General features: G+C 69.0%; 1 protein-coding gene across 1 annotated transcript; it reads right to left on the bottom strand.

The window, feature by feature from the left end:
* Positions 1-3,737: 3,737 nt before the first annotated feature.
* On the bottom strand, positions 3,738-13,054 carry LOC123363316 (protein HEG-like). The gene is made up of 10 exons (XM_045004176.1): positions 12,559-13,054; positions 11,980-12,093; positions 11,273-11,398; positions 10,658-10,764; positions 9,009-9,067; positions 8,051-8,205; positions 6,736-6,876; positions 4,494-4,536; positions 3,876-4,099; positions 3,738-3,817 (listed from the first exon to the last, which is right to left on the bottom strand). The coding sequence occupies exons 1-10, from the start codon at positions 12,638-12,640 to the stop codon at positions 3,738-3,740; spliced, it is 1,131 nt and encodes a 376-aa protein (XP_044860111.1). The 5' UTR covers positions 12,641-13,054.
* Between the last annotated feature and the right edge of the window lie 706 nt (positions 13,055-13,760).

The following is a 13,760-nucleotide window of genomic DNA, read 5'->3' as shown; positions in this document are numbered from 1 at the left end:
TGTGGACTCTGGGAGGGAGTTAGGGGGCGGAAGGGGGTTCAGAGTGCAGGCTCCAGCTATGTGGCGCTTACCTCAGGCGGCTCTGTCAAGTTATTGATTTGAACTGGGAGCACATAGAACATGGCTGCAACAAAGTCCTGTAGTGGCACCAAATCTTGTGTAAAGGGGGTCAAATGAGGTGTCTAAGACCAGGCTCTGGGTTGCTGGTTAGGATTATGCTGTCTGGGTGTGTGTATCATTTTGTAGCTGAAGTTATGAGTATTGGCTCTGTCCTGTCTGTATTTCAAACTTGTGCTCTGCTTCTGGGTGACACCCCAGACAAGTTGGTGTCAGCTCTGCCTAGCCTGCTTGATGGCCCATTAAGGACCATCAGCTACACAATTGACCCATGGAAAGAAGGCAGATACGCCTTGTGACTCAGCAAAGTACAGGGACTGGCCCATGTGACTCCAGACTCCATTTTGCTGTAATTTTCCACAGTAAGGACAAAGAGGTTCTTACACCTGGAAAAGTCTATATAAGGCTGATGCCTCATCTCCATCTTGTCTTCAATCCTGCATCTTACCTCTGGAGGGACTTTGCTACAAACTGAAGCTCTACACAAGGGACTGAATGACCCATCCCAGCGGGGGATGTTCCAGAGACTTGATTTGAACCTGCAGTTTACTCCCATCACCGCTACAAGCCTGAACTAAGAACTTTGCCATCACTGTATGTAATTGATTCCATTTAACCAATTCTAGCTCTCAGCTATATCTTTTCCCCTTTATGAATAAACCTTTAGATTTTAGAGGATTGGCAACAGCGTGATTTGTGGGTAAGATCTGACTTGTATATGGCTCTGGGGCTTGGTCCTTTGGGATCGGGAGAACCTTTTTTCTTTTACTGGGGTGTTCGTTTTCATAACCATTCATCCCCAGGACGAGTGTACTGGTGGTGATACTGGGAGACTGGAGTGTCTAAGGGAATTGCTTGTGTGACTTGTGGTTAGCCAGTGGGGTGAGACCCAAGTCCTCTCTGTCTGGCTGGTTTGGTGCCTTAGAGGTGGAGAAACCCCAGCCTAGGGCTGTAACTGCCCTGTTTAAGCAATTGGTCCTGAACTGGCACCTCAGTTGGGCCCCGCCAGAACCAGCATTGTTACAGGTTCCCAGTCAGCTGTGCAGTGGGGCTAAGGTCGGTTCCCTGCCTGCCCTGGCTCTGTGCAGCTCCCGGAAGCAGCTGGCCAATGGGAGCTGCGGAGCCAGCGTTCGTGGTGGGAGCAGTGCGCAGAGCCTCCCTGGCTACCCTTGTGCCTAGGGGCCACAGGAACGTGCTGGCCGCTTCCGGGAGCCACGCAGAGCCAGGGCAGGCAGGGAGCCTGCCTTAGCCCCACTCCACCGCCAGCCGGATGTTTAACAGCCCAGTCAGCAGGGTCCCTTTTCGACCCAGCCTGGCAACCCTACTGAGTCCTTACGCAGGGTCAGCTGTCAGCAGGAGTTGGTGTGGGGCGTGCGCCAGGCCGGGCCCTGGCCTGTGTCATGTCCTCTGGCGGCCAGAGGCTAACACACAAAGCCAGGCAGGCCAGGGTGTGGGGAACGGTTTATTTCAGAGCACACTGAAGTTAGTGTGGGGCACAATGCCCAAGGCTCGGGGAGGGGCTGAGTCCAGTCACACCAGCCTGCAGTGGAGCACACAGCAGGCAAGCCCAGCCCAGCCCAGCCCTGTGGCTAGCACGTCCCGTGGTCAGACGCTCCCTCCGTGCCCTGTGCTCCAAGCCACTCCCTGGCGAGAGCGAGGGCTGGGTGTGGAGGGCAGCACGTGGCTTTCCCTGGCCCAGCTGCCTGCTCTGCGCTAGCTCCGGCAGGCACTGGGCAATGGGTCCGCTGGTGGATGATAAGGAAGCCATGCTTCTTGAATCCTTTGCCGCACTCGGCACACACGAAGGGCTGGTCAGCCGTGTGGGCTCTCTCCCTCTCCCGCCGCCTGGCTGCCGGCGGCCCCCGTGGCTCCCCATTGCCCTGCTCCCTCATGCACTGCCCCCGCCACCCCCAAGGGCAGCCCCCAAACCCCCACCACCCCCGACTCCCCCCCGCGAACCGTGCACCCCCCTGGTACACTGCCCCCCCATGCCCTGTCCCCCATTGCCCTGCTCCCTCATGCACTGCCCCCCGCCACCCCACCCCCACCCTGCACCCCCGACTCCCCCACCCCCACCCTGCACCCCACAGGAACACTGCCCCCCCATGCCCTGACCCCCATTGCCCTGCTCCCTCATGCACTGCCCCCGCCACCCCCAAGGGCAGCACCCAAACCCCCACCACCCCCTGCACCCCCGACTCCCCCACCCCCACCCTGCACCCCACAGGAACACTGCCCCCCCATGCCCTGTCCCCCATTGCCCTGCTCCCTCATGCACTGCCCCCGCCACCCCCAAGGGCAGCCCCCACACCCCCACCACCCCCGACTCCCCCACCCCCACCCTGCACCCCACAGGAACACTGCCCCCCCATGCCCTGTCCCCCATTGCCCTGCTCCCTCATGCACTGCCCCCCGCCACCCCCAAGGGCAGCCCCCAAACCCCCACCACCCCCTGCACCCCCACCCCCACCCTGCACCCCCCAGGAACACTGCCCCCCCCATGCCCTGTCCCCCATTGCCCTGCTCCCTCATGCTCTTCCCACGCCACCCCCATGGGCAGCCCCGATTCCCCCACCACCCCCTGCACCCCCACCCCCACCCTGCACCCCCCAGGAACACTGCCCCCCCCATGCCCTGTCCCCCATTGCCCTGCTCCCTCATGCACTGCCCCCGCCACCCCCAAGGGCAGCCCCCAAACCCCCACCACCCCCGACTCCCACACCCCCACCCTTCACCCCACAGGAACACTGCCCCCCCATGCCCTGTACACCATTGCCCTGCTCCCTCATGCACTGCCCCCCGCCACCCCACCCCCACCCTGCACCCCCGACTCCCCCACCCCCACCCTGCACCCCACAGGAACACTGCCCCCCCATGCCCTGTCCCCCATTGCCCTGCGCCCTCATGCACTGCCCCCGCCACCCCCAAGGGCAGCCCCCAAACCCCCACCACCCCTGCACCCCCGACGCCCCCACCCCCACCCTGCACCCCACAGGAACACTTCCGCGCCATGCGCTCTCGACCCTTGCCCTGCTCCCTCATGCACTGCCCCCCGCCACCCCACCCCCACCCTGCACCCCCGACTCCCCCACCCCCATGCTCTGAGCCAGGTGGCAGGGGGGAGGGGAACAGCCTCACCCCCGCACAGGAGTCAGGCTGCACCTTGGCCTGGGGGCTGGTGCCCTCTAGTGGCTGCTCCACACCAGAGCCAGCAGCTCTGCCAGCGCCCCCCACTCCCGACCCGCAGCCCATATCCCAGCCCCAGGCTCTCCCCCGTCCCATCCCCCACCCCCCAGCTCTGCCAGTGCCCCCCCACTCCCGACCCGCAGCCCATATCCCAGCCCCAGGCTCTCCCCCGTCCCATCCCCCACCCCCCCCAGCTCTGCCAGTGCCCCCCCACTCCCGACCCGCAGCCCATATCCCAGCCCCAGGCTCTCCCCCGTCCCATCCCCCACCCCAGCTCTGCCAGTGCCCCCCACTCCCAACCCGCAGCCCATATCCCAGCCCCAGGCTCTCCCCACAGCTCTGCCAGCGCCCCCCACTCCCGACCCGCAGCCCTGGCTCCCCTCGCCCTGGGTGGGGAGGGAGGGGCACCAGGGGGTGTTTGCGTGGCAGCCGCCTTACCCCAGGAGCAGCAGCACCATCAGCAGCAGCAGGACGCCCCCAGCACAGGACACCCCAACCAGCGCCAGCAGGAAGGCTGTGGGGAGAGAGCCGTCAGCAGGGCCGGCGCCCGCCATGGGGCTGCCCCCCAGCACCACACGCTGCCCCGGGCCCAGCACAGCCCCCCTCCCCCTGCCGTCCCAGGGCCCTGCCAGCTGGGATCAGAGCCACATCCTCCCCTGCACCCCCCAGCTGCTGCTGCTCTGGGGCTCTGCTGGGGCGGACTGGCCAGGCTGAGCAGCCCCAGCCCCACGTGGGCCCTGCCCCACACGGACACTCACGCTCCTCACACTGGAAGCCACCAAAGCCAAACGGGCACCTGCAGAGACCGAGACCGGGGTTCAGCGCGTGTCCCGGCAGCAAACCCTGCCCAGCCTCACCCGCCCTCTGGCCCCCCCGCCCCAGAGACCAGGCTGCCAGCCAGGGGCCCCCCAAACCCAAGGGTAACCCCCCCACTCCCCACATATACAGGGAGTGTCTGCAAAGGCCATGTGGCTCCAGCCACTAGGCCGCCTGCCCCTGCCACACAGGCAGCCGCTGGCAGAGCCATGGGGGACCTGAGGCCCCCGGGGTGGCACCAGGTCCCCGACGAGGGGCTCAGCCAGGAGCCGATGCCCCCAGCTGCACGGCACCAGCCAATGCACAGTGGCTGATCCCAGGGCATGGGCGCTTCCCTGGCCGCGAGCAGCCTCCCGTGGGATGCCAGAGCTCACCTGGCACAGACGCCATCCCGCAGCCAGAACCCGCTGCCACAGGCTGCAGGGGGAGAGACACAGTGAGATGCCCGCAGGCTGGGCAAGGCTCTGGCCGCTTTCCAGACCCAGCTGGGGACAGCCTGGCATGGGGACCGAGACCACAGTGCCAGGGCAGCACCCCTGCCCGTGCCCCATCCCCCCTGCCTGGCATGGGGACCGAGACCAGTGCCAGGGCAGCACCCCTGCCCGTGCCCCATCCCCCCTGCCTGGCATGGCATGGGGACCGAGACCAGTGCCAGGGCAGCACCCCTGCCCGTGCCCCATCCCCCCTGCCTGGCATGGGGACCGAGACCAGTGCCAGGGCAGCACCCCTGCCCGTGCCCCATCCCCCCTGCCTGGCATGGGGACCGAGACCACAGTGCCAGGGCAGCACCCCTGCCCGTGCCCCATCCCCCCTGCCTGGCATGGGGACCGAGACCACAGTGCCAGGGCAGCACCCCTGCCCGTGCCCCATCCCCCCTGCCTGGCATGGGGACCGAGACCACAGTGCCAGGGCAGCACCCCTGCCCGTGCCCCATCCCCCCTGCCTGGCATGGGGACCGAGACCACAGTGCCAGGGCAGCACCCCTGCCCGTGCCCCATCCCCCCTGCCTGGCATGGGGACCGAGACCAGTGCCAGGGCAGCACCCCTGCCCGTGCCCCATCCCCCCTGCCTGGCATGGGGACCGAGACCACAGTGCCAGGGCAGCACCCCTGCCCGTGCCCCATCCCCCCTGCCTGGCATGGGGACCGAGACCAGTGCCAGGGCAGCACCCCTGCCCGTGCCCCATCCCCCCTGCCTGGCATGGGGACCGAGACCAGTGCCGGGGCAGCACCCCTGCCCGTGCCCCATCCCCCCTGCCTGGCATGGGGACCGAGACCAGTGCCGGGGCAGCACCCCTGCCCGTGCCCCATCCCCCCTGCCTGGCATGGGGACCGAGACCAGTGCCAGGGCAGCACCCCTGCCCGTGCCCCATCCCCCCTGCCTGGCATGGGGACCGAGACCAGTGCCAGGGCAGCACCCCTGCCCGTGCCCCATCATAGAATATCAGGGTTGGAAGGGACCTCAGGAGGCATCTAGTCCAACCCCCTGCTCAAAGCAGGACCAATCCCCAACTAAATCATCCCAGCCAGGGCTTTGTCAAGCCGGGCCTGAAAAACCTCCAATGAAGGAGATTCCACCACCTCCCTGGGGAACCCATTCCAGTGCTTCACCACCCTCCTAGTGAAAAAGTTTTTCCTAATATCCAACCTAGACCTCCCCCACTGCAACTTGAGACCATTACTCCTTGTTCTGTCATCTGCCACCACTGAGAACAGTCTAGATCCATCCTCTTTGGAACCCCCTTTCAGGTAGTTGAAAGCAGCTATCAAATCCCCCCTCATTCTTCTCTTCTGCAGGCTAAACAATCCCAGTTCCCTCAGCCTCTCCTCATAAGTCATGTGCTCCAGCCCCCTAATCATTTTTGTTGCCCTCCGCTGGACTCTTTCCAATTTATCCACATCCTTCTTGTAGTGTGGGGCCCAAAACTGGACACAGTTCTCCAGATGAGGCCTCACCAATGTCGAATAGAGGGGAATGATCACGTCCCTCAATCTGCTGGCAATGCCTCTACTTATACAGCCCAAAATGCCATTAGCCTTCTTGGCAACAAGGGCACACTGCTGACTCATATCCAGCTTCTCGTCCACTGTAACCCCTAGGTCCTTTTCTGCAGAACTGCTTGTCATCTCCCCAGCCTGGCATGGGGACTGAGACCGCAGCCCCAGGGCAGCACCCCTGCCCGTGCCCCATCCCCCAGCCTGGCACAGGGACTGAGACCGCAGCCCCAGGGCAGCACCCCTGCCCGTGCCCCATCCCCCAGCCTGGCACAGGGACTGAGACCGCAGCCCCAGGGCAGCACCCCTGCCCGTGCCCCATCCCCCAGCCTGGCACGGGGGACACTGGCTGGGCGTGTGGCTGCCTGGGTCAATGGGGCTCCGCTCTGGGGACAGCCTGGCTCACGCTGCGCCTCCTGTAGCAGGTCAGCCTGGAGCCGCTGGGCCCGGGCAGGGACCCAGGTGCCGAGCTCTGGAAGCTGCTCCCTGCCCAGCCCCTGGTACTCCGGCCCTTGGCAGGGGGTTGGGCCCCGGGGGGGGGGGGGAGAAGCGCCACTTTCCCACCCTGCTAAAAGCCTTCCCCTCCCCCACCCAGCCGGCCCCACGGAGCCCCCTGCCCGACCTGTGCAGGCACGGCCCATGGTGGGGCCGGGGGCGGGGCCGGGGTGGTATCCCGGCCGGCAGGGGCACTGGGCCAGCCCGTCCTGGAACACGCAGGCTGTGGAGACGGGGTCGCAGGGCTGCAGCTCACAGAGACTCAGGCCTGGACGTGGGGGGGGGAGAGAACACAGCCTGGTCAGAGTCCCCCCCAGAGGCCTCCCAGCCCTGCCACAGCCACCCCCAGAGCCACCTCCCACCCATGCCCAGCCTGAGCCCCTCCAGAGACACCCTGCCCAGCTCCGTGCCAGCCACCCCCACCCCGCTCTGCCATGAAGTGGGGAATTTTCTTGAGGCTTTGTATGAGAGCTGTGCGTGCCTCCGTTTCCCCGTGTGCTGCGTGTGTGAGGAGGGGGTGGGGGGGTTGCTGTTGCAGGGGACCAGGTGTGACCGCAAAGAGCAGCCAGTGACTGGTGGGGACCCAGCGACTGGTGACAGGGAGGCCCCCCCCCCAGCTCAGGAGCAGCCGGTTCTGGCCAGAGGGGGACAAAGGGCCGAGGCGAGGGGGCCCTGGGGTAGGAGACAAAGGGCGGAGGAGGGGCTGGTGGGGGAGGGGATAGGGGCTGGGCTGGGACCAGGAGCAGCCTGAGCCCATGGGGACGGGGCCAAACCCAGCTGCCCAGGGCTGAGACTGGCCCGGCCGAGGCCCCGAGAACTGCCTGGGCCGGGGTCAGACGCTCAGTGACCCCCGGGTCACGCTGGCTGAGAGTCGCTGAGAGATCGGGGGGGCATCGCTCCCTCTGGGAGGGGGCAGGGAGATCGGGGGGCATCGCTCCCTCAGGGAGGGGGGATCGGGGGGGCATCGCTCCCTCGGGGAGGGGGGATCGGGGGGGAGATCGGGGGGGCATCGCTCCCTTGGGGGGGCCGGGGGGATCGGGGGCCCCTGGCAGAGCCTGGCTGCTGGAGGCTCAGGGAGGTGCGGTCCCAGGAGGCGGTGGAGCCCGAGGGCCTGACCCCCAGGAGAGCGGCCCCCCGAGAAGGGCTGTCACCCTGAGGGAGGTTCCTCCCCAAGACCGTATGGAGCCGAGAGACGGGGCCTGGGAGTCCATGACAGAGCCACCCCTCCCCCGCCGCCCAGTCAGAGCCCCCCAACGGGCCTGAACCCCCTAGGGCCGTGGGGGGGGCACAGCTGGGTGCCTCCCGCCCCAGGCTGCAGGGAGAGGAGGGAGCGGAGCAGGGATTTGGGGGCCACGCTCCCCGGGCACGTCTCCTTTGGGGGCAGGGGTCCATCCCCCCTCCTTGCCCGGGGCCCCGCCCAGGAGAGCCCCCCCCGCGCTCACTCTGGTAGGAGACGGTGTCCCGCAGGAAGCTGCAGGCCGGGTCGCTGGCCTGGCACCGCGCCCAGAACCCCGCGATGGCCCCGTCCACCTGCCGGGCCGTGACGGACGAGCGCGCCGAGAAGCTGTGCAGGACGGTCACCGCCTGGCTGTGCGGCCTGGGGGGGCCCGCGCCTCCGGTCAGCGCCCGGGCCAGGCAGCACCCGGCCGAGCGGGGCCCCCCCGGCCAGCCGCATGCAAAGCCAGCGCCCCCCCCGGCCGCCCTTCCCAGGTTACCCCCCCGGCCAGCACCCCATTCCTCCCCGCCCCCCCGACAGCCCTTCCCCGGTTACCCCCCCGGCCAGCACCCCAGTCCTCCCCTCCCCCCCGACCGCCCTTCCCAGGTTACCCATAACCCCCCCCGGCCAGCGCCCCATCTCCCCCCCCCCCGAGCCCTTCCCAGGTTACCCGTAACCCCCCCCCGCCAGCGCCCCATCTCCCCACCCCCCCCCCGCCAGCCCTTCCCAGGTTACCCGTTACCCCCCCCTCCGGCCAGCGCCCCATCTCCCCCCCCCCGACAGCCCTTCCCAGGTTACCCATAACCCCCCCCTCCGGCCAGCGCCCCGCTCCCCCCCCCGGCCGCCCTTCCCAGGTTACCCCCCCGGCCCGCACCCCAGTCCACCCCTGCCCCCCCCCCCTACAGCCCTCCCCCGGTTACCCATAACCCCCCCCCCGGCCAGCGCCCCATCTCCCCCCCCCCCCCCACAGCCCGTCCCATTTTTCCCGTAACCCCCGCCTCCGGCCAGCTCCCGGCTCCCCCCCCCCCACAGCCCTTCCCAGGTTACCCATAACCCGCCCCCCCCCGCCAGCGCCCCGCTCCCACCCCCCCAACAGCCCTTCCCAGGTTACCCAGCAAGCTCCAGCTCCCTCCCGCCCCCCCCCCCCATGGCAGCCAGCCCCCCCGGGCCAGCCCCACACTCACTGCAGGTCCAGGACGGACGAGGACAGATAAGCGTCCAATTGCCCCAGGATAGGCTGGAACTGGGGGCAGACACAGGGGGCTGGGTGAGGGGCTGGTGTGCGGGGCCCCCCCAGCCCCCTGAGGAGAGAAACCAGAGCCGGGGGCTGCACGGAGCATGGCCCCCCCGGGCAGAGGGGGGCTTTGGGCCAGCCCTGCCCTGGAACACCCCCCCGCACATGCCTGGGGCCAGCCCTGCCCTGGAACCCCCCCCCGCACATGCCCAGGTGGGGGGCGGGGAGCCCCCAGGGGAGGGTTGCCAACTTTCTACTTGCACAAAACCCAACCCCCTTCCCCTTCCCCGAGGCCCCGCCCCTCCCTCTGTTGCTGCCACGCCCCCCCCCAGTCCCTGGCTCAGGGGTGCGGGGTCTGGGGTGGGACCAGGGATCAGTTCAGGGCACAGGAGGGGACTCCAGGCTGGGGTAGGGGGTGAGGGCTCCAGGGTGGGAGGTGGGGAGTTCAGTATGTAGGAGGGGGTGAGGGCTCTGAGGTTGGGGTGCAGGGGGTGTGAGGGCTCCGGGGTGGGGCTGGGGAGAGGGGGTGAGGGCTCGGGGGTGGGGGGGATCAGGAGGGGGTGAGGGCTCTGGGGTGGGGGTGCAGGGGGTGAGAGGGCTCCAGGGTGGGGGGGTTCAGGAGGGGGTGAGGGGGTGAGGGCTCTGAGGTTGGGGTGCAGGGGGTGTGAGGGCTCCGGGGTGGGAGGTGGGGAGTTCAGTATGCAGGAGGGGGTGAGGGCTCCAGGGTGGGGGGGTTCAGTATGCAGGAGGGGGTGAGGGCTCCAGGGTGGGGGGGTTCAGTATGCAGGAGGGGGTGAGGGCTCTGGCTGGGGGTGGGGATGAGGTTGGGGTGCAGGGGGTGTGAGGGCTCTGGGGTGGGGGGTTCAGGGTGCAGGAGGGGGTGAGGGCTCTGGGGTGGGGGAGTTCAGGGTGCAGGGGGTGTGAGGGCTCCGGGGTGGGGCAGGGGATGAGTTTGGGGTACAGGAGGCGGTGAGGGCTCTGAGGTTGGGGTGCAGGGGGTGTGAGGGCTCCGGGGTGGGGGGTGCAGGGGGTGTGAGGGGGTGAGGGCTCTGAGGTTGGGGTGCAGGGGGTGAGGGCTCCAGGGTGGGGGGGTTCAGGGTGCGGGTGGGGGGTAGGGCTACGGGGTTGGGGGGTTCAGGGTGCGGTAGGGGCTGAGGTAGGGGTACAGGAGGGTGTGAGGGCTCCAGGGTGGGGGGTTCAGGAGGGGGTGAGGGCTCCAGGGTGGGGGGTTCAGGGTGCGGGAGGGGGTGAGGGCTCTGAGGTTGGGGTGCAGGGGGTGTGAGGGCTCCGGGGTGGGGCTGGGGAGAGGGGGTGAGGGCTCCGGGGTGGGGGTGCAGGGGGTGTGAGGGCTCTGGGGTGGGGGGTGCAGGAGGGGGTGAGGGCTCTGAGGTTGGGGTGCAGGGGGGTGTGAGGGCTCCAGGGTTGGGCAGGGGGTTGTGATGCAGTTTGGTCAGGCCGAGGGGAGGGGGCACCAGCTGTTCCCCAAGGAGTTCCCCTTCCCACCCCAGCCCACCCCCCACCCCCAATGCCCCCCCCAGGGCCCCACTCCCAGCACCCACTGCCCACCAGCGGGTGTCAGACTCTCCCCCCCCCCCTTACCAGGCTCTCCAGCTGGGCGACGACCCTGCGCAGGTCGGCAGGTGGCAGCGGGCTCGGGGGTGCCGGGCCGGGGGCCCGCAGGGAGAGGCGCCCCGGGAACGTCCTGGCTTCAAACACGCAGGAGGCAGGGGGGAGACGGGACAAGGGGCCTCAGAGCCGGCAGGGCCAGGGGCTGCCCACGGGGGACCCCCAGCCAGACTCCCTCCCTGCCCTGAACGGAGCCCAGGCACAAGAGGACCCCCCCTCCCCCCCACTATATGCTCCTCCCTTCAGCCCAGCCACCCCCCACGGCCCCAGCCCAGCCCACGGGGCTGCTCCCTTGTCCCGGAGCCCCCCTCTGCCAGCAGGGGCCCCAGGGGGGTCAGCGTGGGACATGGGGGACTCACAGGCAGAACGGAGACCAGGGCCCCAGTGGGAGCCTCCTGGCTATGGGGTGAGAAGGAGACAGGGAGCCAGCGCCAGCCCTGGGCCCCTCCCCCACACTGGGCATCACCAGGGCCAGGCAGGTCTGCTCGGTGTGATGGGGCAGGTACCCCCATGCAGCAATGGCAGGGGATGGGGCATGGGGCATGGGACACCCCCCCCCCCCCAGGCCCAGGGGAGCAGCCCCCTTACCTGGCACACAGCCCATGGTCCGGCTGAGATAGAAGCCCAGGGCGCAGCGGCAGGAGAAGTGCCCAGCCCAGGACTCGCAGGTGCTCCAAGGGGGGCAGGGCTGCCCACTGCCACAGCTGGGCTCATCTGGGGGAACAGCCCCCGCAAGAGTGAACAAACCTGAGCTGAGACTCAGACCTGGGAGGAGCCTGAACAGCAGGTACCCAGGGCAGGAGGAGCGACACAGCACTGGTATAGCAGGGGCTGCGGGTCAGGAGTGAGGGGCACCGGCGGGGCAGGACTGGGCTAGCAGGGGCTGCGGGTCAGGAGTGAGGGGCACCGGCGGGGCAGGGCTGGGCTAGCAGGGGCTGCGGCTCAGGGTTGGGGGGCACCGGCAGGGCAGGACTGGGCTAGCAGGGGCTGCGGCTCAGGGTTGGGGGGCACCGGCAGGGCAGGACTGGGCTAGCAGGGGCTGCGGCTCAGGGTTGGGGGGCACCGGCAGGGCTGGGCTGGGCTAGCAGGGGCTGCGGCTCAGGGTTGGGGGGCACCGGCAGGGCTGGGCTGGGCTAGCAGGGGCTGCGGCTCAGGGTTGGGGGGCACCGGCAGGGCTGGGCTGGATGGGCAGGGGGCTGCGGGTCAGGGTTGGGGGGCACCGGCAGGGCAGGGGGCTGGGCGAGTGATCAAGGGGCCAGGGCCAAAGCAGGCCCTGCAGTGGAGTTGGGCCATACCTGGTGCTGTGGCCCCCGCAGTGGGGGTGCCAGTCCCTGCGGGCGTCTCAGTGCGTTTAGCCCAGGTCTGAGGTGTGGGGCTGGATGCTGCTGACCAGGGGGGTGCGCTGGACCCTGGAATACAAGGGGGTTGGGCAGCCGGAGGGTCACCCCCATTGGAGGGATTGATGGGGGTGGGGGGGGGGGCTCAGCTGGCCGGGTGCAGGAGTCCCTGGCAGGTCCCTGGCAGTGCCGGCCGCTGGGGCCTCGTCTCCCCGGGGTGCAGCTGGGCTTTTACCGCCGTGTGGCTCAGCCTGGCACACAGCAGCCCTCTAGTTCTGCCATCAGGGCAGTGCCCACCTCCACCTGGCACCACCCCAGCAAGGTCACCACCCGGCAGCCCTGGAGCCAGTCCGGGGGTGGGGGCAGAGCCCCCCTTTGCTACAGACAGCACCTGTGCTGGGGCCCCCCCAGGCCGAGCTGCAGACACCTCCCGGGGGGCCAGGCCGGGCCAGGGGACAGCTGCATTTCCCCCTTTGTTTGCTCCTAGGCGGGGGGGGGGGAGCCCAGAGCATTGGCCAGGGGCAGCCGTGAACTCACCTGCCCCCCCGGCCTGCCCGGCACAGGGAGCCTGGAGCTGCAGCAGGAGCCCGAGGAGGAGAAGGGGGCAGCCCCTCCCCATCCTGCCAGGCCTGGGTCCCAGCAGCTCTCAGTCGCCACGGGGCAGGGAGGGGAGCCAGGCCGCACCTGCGCTGGGTTAAGAGCGATCCAGGGGCTTGTTAATGATTCCTGGGTGGGGGCAGCTGTCAAGGGTCCAGGCAGCCACTGAGGGAGCCCTGGGCTGGCTGGCTCTGGGTGCCCAGCTGGTGCTCATCAACCCAGGCAGGGCCGGGCCCAGGCAGCCCTGCCCCCCCCAGGCTACCCCCCCCCCCAGCAGCTCTGGCCAAGGCAGGACAAAGTCCAAAGCACAGCAGGGAGCTGGGCAGCAACAGAACAGCTCCTCCCTGCAGGCCAGGCTGCCGAGAGAGGCTCCCGCAGGGCTGAGATCTGCCCCCTGGGGGGGGGCTGGTCACACAGGGCTCCCCCCCAGCGCTGAGATCTGCCCCCTGGGGCGGGGCGGGGCGGGGCGGGCTGGTCACACAGAGCTCCCCCCCCCCAGGGCTGAGATCTGCCCCCTGGGGTGGGGTGGGGTGGGGCGGGGTGGGGTGGTCACACAGAGCTCCCCCCCCAGGGCTGAGATCTGCCCCCCTGGAGTGGGGTGGGGGGGCTGGTCACACAGAGCTCCCCCCCAGCACTGAGATCTGCCCCCCTGGGGTGGGGCAGGAGGCTGGTCACACAGGGCTCCCCCCCAGGGCTGAGATCTGCCCCCCTGGGGTGGGGGGGCTGGTCACACAGGGCTCCCCCCCAGGGCTGAGATCTGCCCCCTGGGGTGGGGGGGCTGGTCACACAGGGCTCCCCCCCAGGGCTGAGATCTGCCCCCCTGGGGGGTGGGGGGGCTGGTCACACAGAGCTCCCCCCCAGCACTGAGATCTGCCCCCCTGGGGTGGGGCAGGAGGCTGGTCACACAGGGCTCCCCCCCAGGGCTGAGATCTGCCCCCTGGGGTGGGGGGGCTGGTCACACAGGGCTCCCCCCCAGGGCTGAGATCTGCCCCCCTGGGGTGGGGGGGGCTGGTCACACAGGGCTCCCCCCAGTGCTGAGATCTGCCCCCCTGGGGTGGGGCAGGAGGCTGGTCACACAGGGCTCCCCCCCCAGCACTGAGATCTGCCCCCCTGGGGTGGGGTGGGGTAGGGGGCTGGATGTG

Source organism: Mauremys mutica, chromosome 2 (genome assembly GCF_020497125.1).
Source record: "Mauremys mutica isolate MM-2020 ecotype Southern chromosome 2, ASM2049712v1, whole genome shotgun sequence".
NCBI lineage: Eukaryota > Metazoa > Chordata > Testudines > Geoemydidae > Mauremys > Mauremys mutica.
The sequence above is the reverse complement of the archived record's forward strand: the minus strand, read 5'-3'. Positions and strand labels throughout refer to the sequence as shown.